This window comes from Eremothecium gossypii, chromosome III (genome assembly GCF_000091025.4).
Source record: "Eremothecium gossypii ATCC 10895 chromosome III, complete sequence".
Taxonomy (NCBI): Eukaryota; Fungi; Ascomycota; class Saccharomycetes; order Saccharomycetales; family Saccharomycetaceae; genus Eremothecium; species Eremothecium gossypii.
The window spans coordinates 731,427-749,393 of record NC_005784.3 but is presented as its reverse complement, the minus strand read 5'-3'; the positions used below and the strand labels follow the sequence as shown (position 1 = coordinate 749,393).

The 17,967-nt window shown below is 49.7% G+C and overlaps 7 protein-coding genes across 7 annotated transcripts, besides 1 other annotated feature; 2 read left to right on the top strand and 5 right to left on the bottom strand.

Annotated features, from left to right (window-relative positions):
• The first annotated feature begins 7 nt into the window (after positions 1–7).
• Positions 8–288: a sequence feature (similar to part of Saccharomyces cerevisiae Ty3b_g; contains stop codons).
• Positions 289–921: 633 nt separating this feature from the next.
• Positions 922–4,809, top strand: RPO41 (DNA-directed RNA polymerase; the record flags this gene model as incomplete). The annotated part of the gene is made up of 1 exon (NM_208979.1): positions 922–4,809. The coding sequence occupies one exon, from the start codon at positions 922–924 to the stop codon at positions 4,807–4,809; it is 3,888 nt and encodes a 1,295-aa protein (NP_983626.1).
• A 228-nt stretch (positions 4,810–5,037) lies between these two features.
• Positions 5,038–5,894, bottom strand: MOB2 (Mob2p; the record flags this gene model as incomplete). Its single annotated transcript, NM_208978.1, has 2 exons — positions 5,038–5,806; positions 5,872–5,894. The coding sequence occupies 2 exons, from the start codon at positions 5,892–5,894 to the stop codon at positions 5,038–5,040; spliced, it is 792 nt and encodes a 263-aa protein (NP_983625.1).
• A 252-nt stretch (positions 5,895–6,146) lies between these two features.
• BMT6 (25S rRNA (uracil2843-N3)-methyltransferase) lies at positions 6,147–7,085 on the bottom strand (the record flags this gene model as incomplete). The annotated part of the gene is made up of 1 exon (NM_208977.1): positions 6,147–7,085. The coding sequence occupies one exon, from the start codon at positions 7,083–7,085 to the stop codon at positions 6,147–6,149; it is 939 nt and encodes a 312-aa protein (NP_983624.1).
• Positions 7,086–7,239: 154 nt separating this feature from the next.
• RPL22B (60S ribosomal protein eL22) lies at positions 7,240–7,805 on the bottom strand (the record flags this gene model as incomplete). The annotated part of the gene is made up of 2 exons (NM_208976.1): positions 7,240–7,587; positions 7,794–7,805. The coding sequence occupies 2 exons, from the start codon at positions 7,803–7,805 to the stop codon at positions 7,240–7,242; spliced, it is 360 nt and encodes a 119-aa protein (NP_983623.1).
• Positions 7,806–8,119: 314 nt separating this feature from the next.
• MIL1 (Mil1p) lies at positions 8,120–10,969 on the top strand (the record flags this gene model as incomplete). Its single annotated transcript, NM_208975.1, has 1 exon — positions 8,120–10,969. The coding sequence occupies one exon, from the start codon at positions 8,120–8,122 to the stop codon at positions 10,967–10,969; it is 2,850 nt and encodes a 949-aa protein (NP_983622.1).
• Positions 10,970–11,095: 126 nt separating this feature from the next.
• Positions 11,096–12,883, bottom strand: FRS1 (phenylalanine--tRNA ligase subunit beta; the record flags this gene model as incomplete). Its single annotated transcript, NM_208974.2, has 1 exon — positions 11,096–12,883. One exon carries the CDS (start codon positions 12,881–12,883, stop codon positions 11,096–11,098), a length of 1,788 nt encoding a protein of 595 aa, NP_983621.2.
• Positions 12,884–13,255: 372 nt separating this feature from the next.
• RIM15 (protein kinase RIM15) lies at positions 13,256–17,962 on the bottom strand (the record flags this gene model as incomplete). Its single annotated transcript, NM_208973.2, has 1 exon — positions 13,256–17,962. One exon carries the CDS (start codon positions 17,960–17,962, stop codon positions 13,256–13,258), a length of 4,707 nt encoding a protein of 1,568 aa, NP_983620.2.
• Between the last annotated feature and the right edge of the window lie 5 nt (positions 17,963–17,967).

The window sequence follows — 17,967 nt, the reverse complement described above, 5'->3', positions numbered from 1 at the left end:
CGGACTTTTAGCGAAAGGCTTTATCGAACTGACGCACTGTCCATACGTTAGTCACGCTATCCCAGTTTCAAAGAAAGCAGGCGATCATAGCTAGTGCGTTGATTATGGAACATTAAACAAAATAACAGCGAGAGATCCATTTTGGTGCCCTAGGGTTGATCATTTTTAGCAAGGATTGGTACAACAACGATATTTACCTATCAACGTGCACAGTGGATAATATCAAATACCTATCGCAGCGGAAAACTGCTAGAAAACAGCATCCGTCAGACCTAGCGGCGAATACAACTCAGGTCATGCGCTTCGGACTGATAAACGCTCCCAGTACGTTTGCCAAATGCATGTTGGATTTGTTCAGATGAATGACATCGGTATATGTATCCTGAGATAGATATTCACTTCAGAGAAACGGAAGAGCCCTGAATGTAGTAACACAAGTGCCAAAACCCCCCGGAGCAAGATGGTCTAATTCCGAAACGCAGCAAGTGTGTATTTGCTCAACCTTTAGTAACTTTCCTCCTCATCAGCCCAGTCAGCGTTTGCAGTGAATGGTAGTGCTGATCAGCTGTCGGACAGAGTATATATAGGAGCTCTGGAGAACCCTAATATTAGTTCGCAAGTAAACCTACCAAGGGTGCGACAAGCAGGAAACCGCCGTGACCCGCAGGAAGATTCTACTAGACTAGTATTATAGTAGGTATTCCCCTTATAATCAACGATCACGTGATATTTACCTGGAACATATTTGAGCCCGTGCACCGCCACACGAAATTCTACTCACGTGATTTATACTTTCTTTTTGAACTATGATATTTGTAATTGGTAAAATTTTCCAGTGCAGAGATGAGCTCTACTCCGGCATAGTAAATCTGGTGCGCTCATCACTTTACCTGTTGTTACGAAACGGAGGCCATAGCCATTATGTTGCGAAACTACAGAGCGTTCAAAGGCGGCAATTTATTACGCCATGGCGCACGGCACTGGGCTAGCCGACCACCTGTGGGTGCTGCGATGGTTACCGGTGTCGGCGTCACGCATCTGGCTCTATCCGGAGCACGTAGCACTTCCACCGCTTCTCCTGCGAACGATATGAACGTTTCTTTTGAACGTTCGAGCAGTGTTTCGATTTCGCCCGACTTCGCTCTATTTGACACTACGGATGCGCCCATACTTGCTAGTCAGCGGAGCAACGTGATGAATCAGTGGGCGCTTCTTGAAGCATGCCTGTGTACCGGTTATTTAGACCGTGCGTTCAAGATTCTGAAGTCGCTGTATTCTATCGATTCCCATAGACCCTATTTCATGAATGACTACAATTCTTACTTATTACGGTACTGTGAGGAAAACCAACCAAAGAGCGATGCATCGGTTCAGGAGCTGAGACAGAAGGTTTTTGATGATATCAGCAAGCATTTTCCAGAGGTCCAGCTAAATGCCAAGTCCGCTGCAATTCTAGTTCGTTATGCACTCAGTGCCAACCCATACTCTGCTCAAAAAGAAGACGTGCGAACGCTTATGGAATTTGCAACTTCGCGAAAACAGCTACTTGAGCATAATGACGTTTTGCGTGTTCAAGATTATGCTTCTCTGTGCAAAATGGGACTTTGCGACTTGAAGCACGTCCCAATAGTGACTAGAAGCCTTGTTCAAGATTCTCTTGGCGTGTCATCGACGGATAAGTCTGTGGAGGTTGTGGAGGAGGAGCCTGAACTTGTTAGCGCGGAATCCGAAGACTTGTTGAGTGAAGATATCAAGTCGCTAGATAAGAACGCAGCTGAACTTCGGTCAGTTGGCACATTTGGTATGCGGGCAGTTCGGCACAGTTTATTGGGCTTGGAACTAGGTGAGAAACAGAGAGAAAGATTGAGTGGCTTGGCTGTCGACCCATTACTTAAAGCATCTATGCCTGCTGAAAATGGCATAGATTTTTTTGAGATCTACAAGTCTCTGGAGACTGACAAGGAAAGACAAGCTTTTGACTCATTCTTGGAGGACTTTAATAGTGAACGCCAATGCGATCTTGAAAGTAGGTCAGTGACTGCAGCGAAGCAGCGGTGGAAGCATGAGTTTGCAGAAGCTCAAGCGAGAGGTGCGCTGAGCGTCCAGCGTTCGCTAAATGCTCAGTTATGGGAGTGGTATCTTGGTATGATACCGCTTCTAAAGGAAGAGGTGAAGGCATGTCGTGAACTGCTTGCCAGTGATATATTGCTTACTGAACGCCGTCCACATATTCGTTCAAGGCTTGAATATGCCCCTTATATCACTCTGGTTAATCCAGAGAAAATGTGTGTCATAACAATTTTGGAATTGCTAAGCTTGAATTCTACTGGAGGCGTCAGTGAAGGTATGAGAACAACCAGAGCGGTTCTGGCTATAGGTAAGGCTGTCGAGATGGAATACAGATCGGAAGCACTATTGAAGAGTGAGAAATCGATTTTTAAGGAAGTTAGGGCCAATAGTAACGAATTCAAGAAGCTGGTCCAAAGGGCAAAAACCACGTTTAGAAATACACAAATTGAGGAGTCTAAAGTTCTTTGGCCGCACAATATCAAGGCTAAGGTTGGCTCTCTTTTAATTTCTATGTTGATCCATGTGGCAAAGGTGAACGTGAAAGGTGTAGACCCAGTTACCAATAAAACAGTGTACGGTAAGGCACCTGCCATCTGTCATACATTTCAATATAGAATGGGCAGCAAAGTTGGTGTTTTGAAACTTCATAGGTCTTTGGCGAACCAGATGAGCTCAGACCGTTTAAGTGCAAATTTCCAGCCACAGCACTTACCAATGCTGGTCAAGCCAAGGCCCTGGACTTCTTGGAACAGTGGTGGTTACCTCTTTACTAAATCTACTCTGATCAGATCCAAGGACTCACCAGAACAATCCGCCTATATCAAGGCGGTTACTGGTAAAGGCGTGGTCCAAAATGTTTACAAGGGCTTGAATGTGCTTGGTGAAACTGCATGGACGGTGAACAAGAATATGCTCCACATTATCTCTAAGGTTTGGAACTCTGGTACTGAGTTTCTAGATATTCCTCCCCAGCAAGATGAGCTGCTACTTCCAGCTAAGCCACGAGGGGAGGACGGCAGCGAACCTGAACCCATTGTATTGAAGAGATGGAAACAGGAGTGTCGCTTTCTGAACGCAGAGTATCAAAAGCATAGGTCGATGAGATGTGATGCCAACTACAAACTCGAGATTGCGAGGGCATTCATAGGAGAGAAATTCTACTTCCCTCATAATATGGACTTCCGCGGACGCGCTTACCCACTAGCTCCTCATTTCAATCATTTGGGTAATGACATGACTAGATCGCTTTTGATCTTTTGGGAGGGTAAAAGGCTCGGGAAGGAAGGGCTTAGATGGCTGAAAATCCACATGGGTAATCTTTATGGATTGGATAAGCAGACGTTCGAGGCACGTGTCGCCTTTACAGAGGCCCATCTAGAGGATATAAAGGATTCAGCCGAGAACCCATTGAATGGAAAAGGCTGGTGGAAGAAGGCGGACAAGCCATGGCAATGTCTCGCCACATGCATGGAAATTAATAATGCCTATAAACTGTCGAATCCGGAGGACTATGTGTCCCATCAGCCAGTTCATCAAGACGGTACCTGTAATGGTCTGCAGCATTACGCAGCTTTGGGTGGTGACATCGAAGGTGCTCGCCAGGTTAACTTGGTGCCCAGTGACAAGCCTCAGGATGTTTATGCTTTTGTCGCAAAATTAGTGACCGAGAGACTAGAAAAGGCAGCTCTAGAAGGTGATCAAAATGCAGCTCAGTTAAAAAATCTGATCACTAGGAAGGTTGTCAAGCGGACTGTCATGACCAATGTGTATGGTGTCACTTTTATCGGTGCAACCAATCAGATTGATAAAGAGCTGCAGGATGCATTCCCTGATAACTCCTACGATATGGCCAGATATCTGACGAAGCACGTATTCAACAGTATTCGTGAGCTTTTCCACGCGGCGCACTTGATTCAGGACTGGTTAGGAGAGAGTGCAAAAAAGATATCCAAGTCTATCCGGTTGGATTTAGAGCTTGAAAAAATCAAGAAGTTGGATAATTCCATCATGATGACCTCTGTTATTTGGACAAGTCCTTTGGGCTTACCAGTAGTACAGCCATACCGTGATATTAAGAAGAAACAAATTCACACCAACCTACAGACCGTCTTTATCGCAGATCCTTTTGCTGTGAATCCAATTGATCCTAGGAGGCAGATGGCTGGTTTCCCACCAAACTTTATCCACTCATTAGACGCATCGCATATGCTTTTATCCGCGATAGAATGTGGTAGGTTAGGCTTACAGTTCGCGGCCGTTCACGATTCTTATTGGACGCATGCCAGTGATGTTCCAAAGATGAATAAAGCGCTTAGAAACGAGTTTGTCAAAATGCATCAGGTTGACCTTATCCAAAGATTAAAAAACGAATTTGACGCCCGCTATAAAAACTACCTTGAGGTTAAAAGGATAAAAAAGCGCAGCGAGCTGGGTCAAGAGCTTTTACTACTAAGGTCTCGGCTTTCGAAGTCTTTGGGTCGGCCGATTACAATGAAGGACGAGCTGGAAATGGAACGTAAAAGGCAAAATCTGCTAAATTCAGAGGACCCAGTGCTACGTGCGGAGGGCGAGCGTATGGTCACTACTGTGTCTTTCATGTCTGACAAAGACACTACTGATATGGAAACTTCCACCCATCAGTCTGTCTGCGCCTTAGTCCCATTGAAGTTCTCTGGTATTCCTCCAAAGGGAAGTTACGATATCCGGCAGTTGGTGAACAGTAAGTACTTCTTTTCTTGAACCCACTTGCAGAAAGTTATTGATCATGTTCATAACCTCATAGCAACGACTTTACATGAAAATTTAGTTGCTTTTATCAATTATATCTATATTTTCTAACTTGTATATACTCACGTAGGCTGAATAAAGGGATAAATTATTCAACCCTTCTCTTGGGCTGCATAATCCTTCTGCGGAAAGCAGCTGATTATTTGCAGGATTAGCTTCCTACCAGGCAGTCGTACAACGTCAGATAATCTTGCCCTGCCGTTCGAAACTCTCGATCAGCAGTTCCAGCGGCGCCATTTCTTTCCGATCTAGCAGATTGAACTCCTTGGCAAAGCTAACAAAGTGTGCAAAAAAAGAGTTCCAGTGCGCCTCCAGCGACAGATGCACAAACTTGTCGAAGTGATGGTGGTAGATATGCGCAAATATCCGAAACATCTGTATCATTATCCGCTGCATGTCTCTGATGAAATGCTGCGCAAATGGAAGCCCGCTCTTGGTCGGAAATAGCGTCTTGTCGTTCACTTTGTTGTTTATCCAGGTCAGGGCCAGGTCGATATACTGCCCCGCAGGTAGCGCGACCTGTCTCGAGTTCGCGTCCAGCCACAGGTACTCCACCCGTGGGCCCGCATTCATCGTCGGGTACGCCTCCGCCGTCACGTATTCTGCGATCACACCATAGAACTGGTTCAGGTTCGTGTAAAACTCGAAGATATTCAGCGCGATCCACTCGCCCACATCAACGTACTTGGGCAGCTGCACAATCGTCTTGAACGAGCCCTTCACCAGCGCCGTCCGCACAAACGGCTCGCTCAGGAACATCACCTGCTGCGATTCCACCTTGTCCGCTGCGGCTGCCTGCACCACAGACCGCTGCGTCGGTGACCTCGCCTTGCTCACCGACATCCGCGACCCGTTCGCCTGCGGCGACCCGTATACAGAACCGCTGACCGATGTTTGAGGAGGCCTTGTGGGCGAGCTCTTGTTCTTTTTGCTTGTTCTTCCCAATCCCCTGCGGCGAACTCCTAGTTAGTACTCTGCTACCCGCAATAGACCTGTTGTACCGTGATTACATACTTCAGTGAGTTGAAGAACGACATTTCTAACGAAAATGTTAAAGTCTACCTCCTGCAACTAAACCTATTATAAGTAACAGGCCAGAAGCCGAGTTGCTGATATGTAGTTATCATCCCCGAGGGTCAGCACATCAGGTTACAGTTACGTATGTCATGATCTGAAATTTATGGCATGGAAATCCTTCAATGCGATGAGCTCCGCATTGGTGGTAACTGGGACGCTGAGAGACGGACAATTGCGTATTCCTGTGGGACATGGGTGGCGATGGCTTAGCCCTACTTCTTTACATAGAGTCTGTAGAAAAAGCGCATGTTCTCTAGCTTGACTGGGTAGTCCACAGCCGGATCACCGCGATACCAGAGGGCATCGCTCTCGGACAGGAGGGTCCAGGGGCCGCCAGCTTCACGGCCGCGCGGCCCGAGCAGCAGCGTGTCGATGAGAAACTGCACTGGGAACTTCTTAGAGCCCACGGTGATGTGGGAGTAGCTGCCAGCGCTCTCGACGATAAGCAGCAGACAGCCAGAGCGGCACTCTGCGTTGAGGCGCTGGAAGAGACGAACAGTGGCTGCCCTGTTCTCCAGGAAGAGCTCGTTGGTGGTAAAGAGCAGCGTGAGGAGGTCGAGTGACGGCAGGCCGAGAGATGCGGCAGGCTGCAGGATATCGGTGTGTGCGAAGGCGACGTCCAGCGCGGGGGCCAAGTGGAAGAGCCACGAGGAGCGGACGGCGGCGGCCACGCGGTCAACGACGGCGGACCAGTCCGCGATGTCAACGATGCGGATGGCGAGGCGGGCGGCGTTTGCGTCTGCAGGGGCGTCCGGACGGTGCCGGGCATCGAAGTCGCGGGTCGCGGTAAACAGGTTGGCGGCGGCGACGAGCTCCCCGCCCGCGCCGCCGCCGACGCAGAGAACGTTGCGGGAGGTGCCGCCAGCGCAGGTCAAGACGTTGCGCACGGGCGCCAGGTGTGCGAAGAGGGAAGAGTACGCCACGGCGCGCGACGGCGACCAGCGGCAGCAGTATGCTGCGCGCTTCTCCTGCGAGTCGAACGCCGCGATGTAGTCCCGGTTGTACAGGTCGCCCTTCACCTGCTGGACCGTCTCGGCCAGCTCATCCTGGTGTTCGCCGTACAGCTCCCCGCGGAAAGCGTCTTTGAACAGGTCCGCCAGTTGCTGGGGCGGGAGCGTGCCGCTATGGTGGACGGGCAGCGCCTTTGACATTGTGCGCGGGGTGATATGCAAACGGAGCAGTCCGACACGCCCATCGGATTAACTATGTAGAGACCCGCCTCGGAAACGCGACCCAACCAAGGCCACGCTAATACACAAGGTAATAATAATCTTACAGTACGGCTAGTTACATACGCTCGAACATTTATTCCTCGTCCTCCTCATCCTCTGGAGTGACCTGGTAGAAGGTCAACTTGTACTCATTGGTCTTGCTAGAGACGAATCTGATCCAGTCTCTCAACTGGTTCTTCTTCAAGTACTTCTTGGTCAAGTACTTCAAGTACTTACCAGAGAACTTGGCAGTGGACACAATGGTCACAGTAGTGCCGTTCTCCTCAACAGTGATGGCGTTGCCCAAGTTGCCCAAGTGGCCGTCAACCTTGATGTGCTCCACCAAGTACTTGGCGTAGGAAGCTGGGTCGAACACACCGTTCTCAGTTGGAGACGAGACGTCGACGGTGAAGGTCTTGGTGATCTTTTGCTTTCTGGAGGTCTGCAGCAACACGTTAGTACTCGATCCTCATCCTTTTTGGAAGCCTACTGCTATTAACAATCACCGTGCCCTTGCCAAACGGTGAATAATTAAAATACAGCATAGCATATATGCACCCCAGCCATCCCGCAAGGACGGTGGTGTTCCTTAATAGATCGAATAGGTGTTTCCAAAACTCAGTATGCCCCACGGCAAAGTTCACATACGTTTGGAGCCATTTTTGTCGATGAAGTGCTTGCAACTACTGTCTGAGACTGTACAGAGGGCAAGCTTATGCCTCTAATGCGCGGCCTAGTGATCGTGATTTTCCAGTAGCCTATGCGCTTGGGTATCACTTGTCCAAAATAGGTAATATTTAGTGTGTGGGTTTTGGATGTATGGATGTACAGTCAATGACCACGTGACCATGCTGCTTGATCAAGATGGGTCTGCATAAGCTATTAGGTATTCAGCATGTTAGCGATATTGGGCGGTAGGTTACTAGTGTGGTTCCTGTTAGCTGGAACCTGGAAACAAGTGGAGTAGTTGAGCTATGGGCAGGCGTGATGACAATCTGACTTCGGGGTTGCGGGAGCTCAAGATAGGCAGTGGGAGCCACATAGTCAAGGGCGCAGCAGGCTCTGCGTTGCCGAGTGCAGAGCGTAGGGGGGGAGAGCATATGCGGAGTACCAAGGACGTCGCAGACCAAGGCATAGACGTGCCCAGCATGGTGAAGCGGGCGCTGAGCGACTCTCGGCGGCGGAGCAAATTGCGAGCCGCGAATTCGGGTGATGCCTCGGCCTGCAGCGCTAGCCCTCAGGAGCAAGAATCACCCAGAAGCAGCGTGGCCCCGGTGACACCGGCGACTTCGACGCTTGAGACGGTGTACCAGGAGGCGGAGTCGTCCGACGAGGACTGGCAGCCCATGCCTGCGATTGCGTCGTACGATGTTTACGACGAACGCGGCGAGCTGGCGGTAACGCGGTTATCGGATAGCCCAGTAGACATTTCCGGTATGGATTCTGCAGCTTCGCTGGACTCATCAGTCCGCGGGAAGGATTGTGGCGCGTTCGGATATACGAAGGCAGCCGGCGAGGAGCAAGCGCAACGCGCGTATGCAACGAATAAGAAGACCGATTTCCTATTCAGGAAGACCGCCGCGGGCAGCTCTATGGGCTCTGCTGTTGCTGAAGATATCACCATATATGACGACAGAGACAGTACCCCTGTTGGCATACGATCTGCCGGCGAACAGCTTGTGCTGACGAAGACGCTGTTGAACGACCGCGCGAAGTTTGCTTATCTAGGGGCTGTTACGGTTCTGGCTAACCAAACATGTACCAATCTGGCAGAGCTTTGTTTATGCTCAAAGAATGTAACCTCAAGCAAGAAGCTTGCGCATCGTTTGCATATTTTGCAGAAAAATATGGGGGTGTGGCAGAGTACTATCTGCCAGCGACTCTACGCTCACCTGGGCGTTAGTGCCGAGGAGATTGAAATGATCCAGAAACTGCCAATGCATGGGATAAGACTGCAAGATTTGTGCAAGTGTCTCAAGACCACTCAGGTTATTGAGAACCCGTGGATGAAGAGCGGCGATGATATCATGATGCCAGACGAGGTGAAGAAAAACCAAACTCTTGAGATCGATGTTTCATGGACGATAATATGTGACCTGTTTCTTTTGCTGGTGCACGATTCCGTATACGATTCCAGGTCTAGGACGTTATTGATGCGCTTTGCTGAAGTCCTAGATATTTCTCGTGGCGATATTTGTGAATTCGAGAAACGTGTTATAGACACTTTAGATCTGGAGCAGTCTACAGATGAACAGGTTTGGATAGAGAAAAACCATATGCATGAGCGGCGCAAAGAAAACCGAAAGAAAAAACTGGCGTATGTGGGATTGGTCACGATTGGTGGTTCCTTGGTTCTGGGGCTATCAGGCGGGCTGCTGGCTCCTGTCATAGGCGCAAGTCTTGCGGCTGGATTATCTACCATTGGCGTTACAGGTGCTGCCGGATTTTTAACCGGTGCGGGAGGAACTGCAATAGTTGCGGTATCTAGTACTGCGATAGGTGGTAACATAGGAAGAAAGGCCATGAATAAAAGAATGGGTAGCGTTAAAACATTTGAGTTTAGGCCGTTGCATAATAATAGGAGACTCAGTCTAATCGTAAGTGTGTCAGGATGGATGATTGGGAAAGAGGATGATGTTAGACTTCCATTCTCTCCGGTTGATCCAATTGAAGGAGATTTATATTCGCTTCACTGGGAACCAGATATGCTGAAGTCGACTGGTCAAACAATCAATATCTTGGCCAGTGAAATAGTGACTCAGACAATTCAACAGATACTAGGCGCGACCGTCCTGACGGCACTCATGGCAGCGATTCAGGTGCCAAATCTGCTATCGAAGCTAGGCTACATTATAGACAATCCATGGAATGTGTCGCTAGATCGAGCATGGGCCGCTGGTCTAATATTGGCTGATACATTAATGGCACAGAATCTTGGAGCTAGGCCTATTTCTCTGGTCGGGTTTTCTCTTGGATCAAGGGTTATTTATTCTTGTTTGTTGGAACTAAGCAAGCAAGGTGCTATTGGTTTGGTGGAGGACGTGTACTTGTTTGGGTCTCCTCTGGTATATAATAGAGACGAGATGGTGATGGCACGAGCAGTTGTGAGTGGTAGATTCGTTAATGGCTACTCTGATAAAGACTGGATTCTTGGATATTTATTTAGGGTAACTGCAGGTGGGTTAAAAACTGTGGCTGGTATATCCCCAATTGAAGGCATCGAAGGCATCGAGAATATGAATTGTACAGAACTTGTTGAGGGACATATGGCGTACAGAAAGAATATTCCGTCTTTACTCAAAAGATTGGGTGTTGCAGTCTTAAGTGAAGAGTTCACGGAAATTGATGACTCCCCAGATCCAGAGCAAGTTAAGAGAGAGAGAAAGCTAATTCATGACCTACAAGATGTCCAAGATAAGTTAGCTAATAAGAAGGATAAGAAGCAAAAAGGCACGTGGGTCTCGAAGTGGTTCAAACCGAAAAGGGAGCAATGGCAAGAAATGTACGAGGATAGCTTACGGAACAATGCGGCCGCTGCTACCACCACCAATGGCGCAGTGGCACCAACAGTTCAGTCTGAACAGTCATGTCAAACTTTAGAGGACGCTTCTCCGATCATTGATACCGACGCATTGGTAGAAGAATTGCAATACCTAAAAGAAGTTGTAGACAAAGAGATGACAAACTATAAGGATGTTAATGATCTAATGAAGGATGTGGCCGAGCATGCCCAACGGGGCCTTCGTCGAACCGACATCGCTCTTTCGGACGACGAATTCGGAAATGAAGAAAATGTTACATATGCATTTGCGGATGATATATAACCTTTTAGTTCAAAAATTATACAATCTCAGTTGTTTAAAAGGATATATCTAAATTAATTTGTGAGTAATTAATTCCAAGGCTCGTTTAGGCATCAAACCCGATATAAAGTGATACAAAGGGTTCGTCTACAAGAAAACCTCGGAGTTCAATTCTACGTAGGATCCCGCGTACGGAATTTCGAAATTGTTCATAACTTCAGGATGCAAGACGCCCAAGTGGCCAATTTGCTTGACCTCTGCGCCCTGTCTAGACCTAAACATAACTTTGGCGCCTCTACCGGGGAAGTAGGTTGGGATTGAGGTATCTTCCTCAATCCAGTAGCCCCTTCCATCAGAGTCTTTCCCGTAATCTGGAAGCCAAGATGTTCTAAAGGTCTGCATGATCTTCCCCAAAAGACCCTGAATAATCTCAAAACCAGAGTTCTTGCCTACGTAAACAGCAGCCCAGTGGCGCTCGTTGTAGGCCTTTCTCTCTAGCGCAGGATTCTTGAACACAACATCACCACTTTCGAAGACTTTAATAGGCAATGCCTGCTTTCTGTTCTCCCTGACAGTTTTCAAGATACCAGACAGTAGACTGGTTCTGACGACTTGGTACTCCGCAGTTTTTGGGTTTGCTAGCTTAACGGCAGTTGTGCCGTCGTCCTCTAGCCTCAAAAATTTAAAGTTTTCATCATGCGAGCATAGAGTTAGAGGCAGTACTTCTAGCCAAGAGGCTTGAGAGGATGCGATCCTGAAGATATCAGAAACCTTGTTGATTGGCAAAGGAGCAGCGACAAAGTTCGCATTGGATAGTTTGTTATGCTTAGGCAAGTTGTTGTAACCGTAACCGACAGCTGCATCCTCTAAAACGTCACAGGGATGCAAAATATCTGGTCTAGTGATAGGAATCGACACCTCAATGGTATCTTTGTCATTGCCAGCTGGCTTTCCGTGCAGCGACATTTTCTTTAAGCAGGCACATATCTCCTCCAGGGATAGCTGTAGACCCAAACAAGAGTTTATGTATTCTGCGGACACATTAATCTTTCTCTCAGTGAAGTTTGGAGTGATACGAGATTCGTTGTTGTGTTCAGATACAATTTCAACCGCTTCAACTGAAAATTTGTCCTCACAGTAGCGCGAAAACATAGCTACCAGCTGGTTCAACACTACCTCCGCCTTGGTTCTGTCGGTAGCGGTAACTTCAATGAAAACATTGCGCGTGTCAATGGAGATCTTGGAGCGCTCGGAGTTGATTAAAGGAGGCAGAGAGCAAACTTGATCCTGAGAGTCAAAGATAACAGGGTATACAGGCGAGTTTTCGATAATGTGAACAAACCGACCGAGATTGTTCTTCTGCTCTGGCGTTTTATAAAGATCCACCACCTCCTTACCCGTCAACTCTTTACTCTGGAATAGCGGAACAAACTTGAAGTCAGTTGGAGGCAACGCCTTGTAATGAAATGGGCCCTGAATACTGTCCAGGTCGTGTGTGCCCATGGCAACCAGAGTTCTGTTCCGGCACAAGTTAGAATGCAGCTTATCCTGCAATGCTATGAAGGATGCGTAGGACCGCTCGTCAAACTTGATATTCCTCAATATCGCAGCTGCAGCGTATGGCCGGATCTGCTCGGTCGATGGCTCGATGTATAGCTTCGTCGTGGGCGCCGCAAGCTTGTACTTTGGCGTCTCCGCACGCCCCACGTACTCATTGAGCGACTGCGCAATACCCTCGATGCAGAGCAGATCGTACCGGTTGGCACCAATTTCGATCTTGAGCTCCGGCTCCTCGTTGTTCTTGAGAGCTTCCTCCGTGGTATCTTCGTCTAACTCAATACCGAATTCAAAGCATAGCTCGTCAAATTCCTCATTGGAGTAGTTCTTCCCCAATAAATCAAATAACTGCTGTTTGTAAACAGAGATGGTTGGCATTTCGGATCGTTTAGCGCCAGCTGGGCCCTGGTAATTCCTGCTTAGTATTGCTGGATAACATCTTAGGCAGATTTTGTTAATGAAGAAATTTTCAAAATTTCATGCTTCGAGAAGTATTCCGTATATAGTGACATAGGCCATTTCAACTGCCTGGCGCCAGCGACCTAGTTGAAGTGGAATAAGATACTAAAGAGAATGGCCCATAAGTGCCTAATGTGTTCGTAGTCCAGTTGAGTACTGGAATTGCGTTAAAGCTTCAAGGTAAGGCTGTTGCGATAATGAGTGTGAAAAGCTACGGGGCAACATCGAGTAAAATAGTAAAATATAAAGCCAGCATATGTAAAAGTCTCGAATGCATAGAATGATTGGTTGCTACATTTCGGAATCACTCAGGATGGTGTCTTCATGTTGCTGAGATTTAAAAAGGGCATATTTGGAAACCAATTTGCGCAATTGTTCCGTTCCGATCGGTCTCTCTAGGACGTCGTCGAAGATGTGGGTTCCTGCGTCATGATAGTTGACAGTGACGGCCACGATGGGGGTGGTGCAGTTGATGCTCGTGGTCTGGCGCAAGAGACGGGTGATGTCGACTGCGCCGATTTTGGGGAGCTTCAGGGTGGTTATGATGAGGTCGAAGCGGACGCCGCTGGTTGCGCGTCGAACGATTTCGTCGCCCGTGCCTACGGCGACGACGGAGCATCCCAAAGACTCGAGGTCTCTGGTGAGGCGATACCTGTGGATGGGAATGGGTTCACAGAGCAAGACATCCATGTTGTATCCCACCTCGCTTGTGCCGGAGGAGCTTTTTCTTCCGCTACGCCTGCGGCTGCGCAAGGTGTTCACTTTGGAGAGTGCTATGTGGCGCTCGTCGTCCTCCATCGAGATTTCGCTGATGCTGGTGCGCTGGGAAGACGTCCTGGACTGCATCCTTGAGCGAGAAGTCCCCATGTTCTGGGTTGGCGAGAGGGGCGACTTGAACTTTGTGATGGGCGGGCCTGGTGGAGGATAGTCGTTATCCAGAGTAATGTGGTGGTCCCAGGTGTGGCGCCGCTGCGTGATTGTACCGGCGCCGGGAGCAGCCGACTGCTCTATGCTGTTCCGCCTGCTTGGAGAATGTGTCCGAGCCATCTGCGGAGAACCTGCTCTGCTAAAGGTTCCTTTACCGGCATTATTGCAGATTGGAGACGAAGCACTGGAGCCTGGGTTGGCGGCTTTTAGCTTGGAGGATGCCTCGGAAGAAGAGCTTGACAGAGAGCCAGGAGATGCCCTGACGTGATGGTGATCTGAGTAGTGCTCGCTTTTCAACCTATTTATGGTATCTTTATTTGCTTTGTCCAGAGCGCTTAGATTTCGATAGCTGAAAGAGCCAAATTCTGTTTGAATATCATTCAACTTGCTAGGCCGCCTTTCCCTCAAATGAGGAGGAATCGCCAAGGGGATATGTTTCAATATCGGCGAGTTACTATTACTACTCGTATTGTCTTGCGAAAGCGGGTCAAAAACTGAAGCAATACTCATTTTTGGCACAGGCGTGCTGTTGCCGCTACTGTGGTTGCTGGGCTGTTTTTTGTCCGTCCGCATGGATGAGTTTGGAGTATGCATCCCGCTAGTACTTTGCAAATCATCTTCACCATAATTGTCGCGCAGCAATTCATCCAAATCAGCTCCTCGAAGATCAAAATAATCTGTATCCTCTGGGTTATCAACAGTTGGCACAAAAGACGCTTCTTCATCGTATACCTTGCTCCAGTTAATGCCTTTGAAGTATGGATGCTCCTTTATTTCCTGCGCCCCATTCGCGCCCAAGCGCTCTTCTGGATTTGATTCCAATAGCTTCAATATTAGGTCTTTCGCCTCAGGCGAAAGGTATTCCAGTTCAGTTTCTTTGTTCGGGAATGAAGGCCAATCAATTTGACCACTGAGGATGTTCTTGAAGACGTCCTCTACCGTGGACGCATGGAATGGAGGATAGCCTAGTAGAAACTCGAAGAGGATACAACCCACAGACCACCAATCTGAGGCACCGCTTTCACCTGTGCCCAATATTGTCTCCGGCGAGAGATAGTCGGGTGTGCCGAAAAACCGCCTGCTTCCATCTTCATCGGGATGGAACAAGGCGAAGTCGCGGGAAGTGTCAGAGTTGTCAGAGGAGAACACCGACGCGCTTCTCTTGGGCATGCTTCCACTACTTGAAGGAGCCAAAGACAGTTGTTGCGGCTGATTCATATGCGAATGCTGCTGTTGCCCGGGTTGTTGAGACAGTTGATTCTGAAGGGACGCTATAGGAGCGGGCAGAGGGGGAGGCGGCGTCCCAGATCTAGATATGTCCATAATAGAGAAGGACACCTGTGAACCAGTTCGATGTAAAGTCTGTGCATCTAGCTGGGAATGGGAACTGGAAATAGAATCGGAACGCTCACCTCTCCTACTGACCATCAGTCCTTCGAGTAAGTTGCTTGGTGTGCAGGTAACGGCTCCGTTTTGCTCTAGAGCTTCATCCGGTGTTAGACTGTTGTGTCTCGACTTTGACGTCACCGCCTGGATAGAACAATGTCTACTATGGTGCTTTTTATGACGCTGAATCAAACCTATCCGAGAAAGCCCGAAATCAGTTAATTTCACATGACCATTCGAGTCTATTAACAAATTATCCGGTTTCAAATCATGGTGGATGATCCCGCTCATGTGCATATCGTCAACGCCAATAATAACTTCGGTGATGTACTGTTTTGCCCATTTGTCTGGCAAATTGCCCATCATCTTGATTAGTGTGGCCAAATCCCCCCCGCTTAGATATTCCATCACTAGAAACAAGTTTTCCTTATTTTGAAAAGTGGCGTACAACTTTGCAACGTATGGTTTTTCACTCTGGACCATCATTATAACCCTCTCGGACTTCACATTCGTCACTTGGTTCTTAGCGATCATATCGGACTTCCTTAGTACCTTGATGGCAAAATATTCTCCTGTAATGCGCTTATAGGCTAAATAGACACTCCCATAAGCACCCTTGCTTATTGGTTTAATAATATCATAATCTTTAATGGATGGCGTTGGTGCCTTGGCTTGGTTTGTTGCTAGTAACAAGGGCGATAGAGGAGGCTTCGGGGCAGTCGCTGATGGTAAGTGCCCCTCCGGTGACAACAAGTCAGACCCGACCATAAATGGTGAAGACATCGGAGATTTCTCTCCGATGCTTTTGACAGTACTTTTCCGCTGTATTGTTGAGAACGGTGTGTTCATGCCGACAGATGACAGCGGCGAGCCTCTTCTAGGCGTCAGATTAATGATAGTGCTCAGCTTGGGCAGATTGCATTGAGAGGTAGAGGAGGCACGCGGGGTCCCAATCGTGGGCGGTTTCGTATCAACGGGCGTGCCTCCGGATGTGTTACTGTTGGATACCGTCAGCGGCAGCTGGTAGGCGCTTGAGGAGTGGTCGGTAATAGCCTGCCGCGGCGTTATAGACCGCGACAGCGGATGCGAGCCCGAGTTGGACCGTGAGGTATAGTCCAGGGGCGGCATACCCACGTTCATGACGGCCTTCAGGTCCGTGACGGAGCTCGACGCCATGTAGCTGTCCGTTAGAATACGGCTCTGGGGCCTCTGTGGAAGCGGTGTAGCAATTCTGGAGGAGGATGGACTGCAAGACGTGCCAAATAGCGGCTGCGCGGCCTGTCCCAGATCCTGCATCGTTTCGTCGGCCTGCAGGTTGATTTTGTTGCTCTCAATTTTATCCTTTATCAAATTCACAACCTGGCAATCCACCTCATGCTTTATCTTCAACGAATGCCTCATCGTATTGTCTAACCTGAGGACCATCTCCACCTTCCGTTTAACAAGCTCGACGGTATCCTGTGTCAACAGGTTTATGGCTGGGTCGTCGACCCCCAATTGGGCATCCCAGGCAGTTACGTGATCTATGTTGTTCTTGGTGTTCGGAGAGAAGCGATATGTAACCGACTGCATGTTAAGAAGGCCGTAGGGCGAGTCCTGCTCCCGCACGTCCGCGTCGAGCAACTCGCTGGTGTTGATGTTGATGGCGTCCTCACACAAATCGCTCAACAGCGAAAGCTGCTTGAAGGGGAAGCGCACGTGGTGGAACAGCGACCGTGCGTCCTTGCCCGAGCGGCTCGCGCGGCGGAACGGGTTGTGCTCGTCGTCGGACAAGTTCGGGCAGCTCAGGGACGGATGGAGCATCACGGGCGCCTGCTTCGCAGGGCCCAGGTCGCTAGGGTCCGGCTGCGGCAACGCGAGACCCTTGTACTCCGCCGCCGCGCCGGGCTGGCCGAGCGCGCCGGTCAAGTCTTCTATCAGCCTCTTGAGCTCCACCAACTCATCGTGGATGAGCTGCACCGCGCTCTCGATCCGGTGCTCGCACACGCACATCTCCGAGTGCGTCTCCAACCACCACGCCGGCACGAGCGTCTCGCACACGCGGCAGAGCTCGCACTTCGGCGTTGGGAGCTCCTGCTCGTCTAGCACCTCCAGATCCTCGATCTGCTGCAAGTAGTGCGAGAAGAGCTTCGCCCCGAAGCCGAGCCGCTTCACGAAGTCCGGCGGCAAGTCGTCCAGCTCGTCCACCTCGTAGAACGGCTTCACGATCCACATCGAGTGCGCCGGCAGGCTGCTGATCTCCCCGTCGTGGATCAGCGTCCCCTGCGCCTCGAGCTCCACCACCGCCTCCCCGTCCGCCGCCGCGCGCTCCGGGCCCAGCGCCGTCAGAAACCGCACCCGGCAGCTGCGGTCGTCCTGGCACATCATCGCCACCGCCTTCTGGAACACCAGCTTGTCCTGGTCGCCCCCCAGGATCACCTCCGACACCGGCCGCCCCACCACCTCCGCGCACCGCGTCCCCACCACCGTCTCCCACACCTGCGACACGTACTTGACGTTGCCGTCCGGATCGAGCTCTAGCAACACAGACGGGTTCTTGGCCGTCGCCTTCTCAAGGTACTGCAGATAGTTCACCGAGTCCACCGACGACGTAGACGCCGAGTCCGCATCGCGCGCCTCGCGATGCGCCTGCTCCGCGCCCCGCCCCGCCGTGGCGGCCTGCTGCCACACGTCTGCCTCGCTCATGCTCT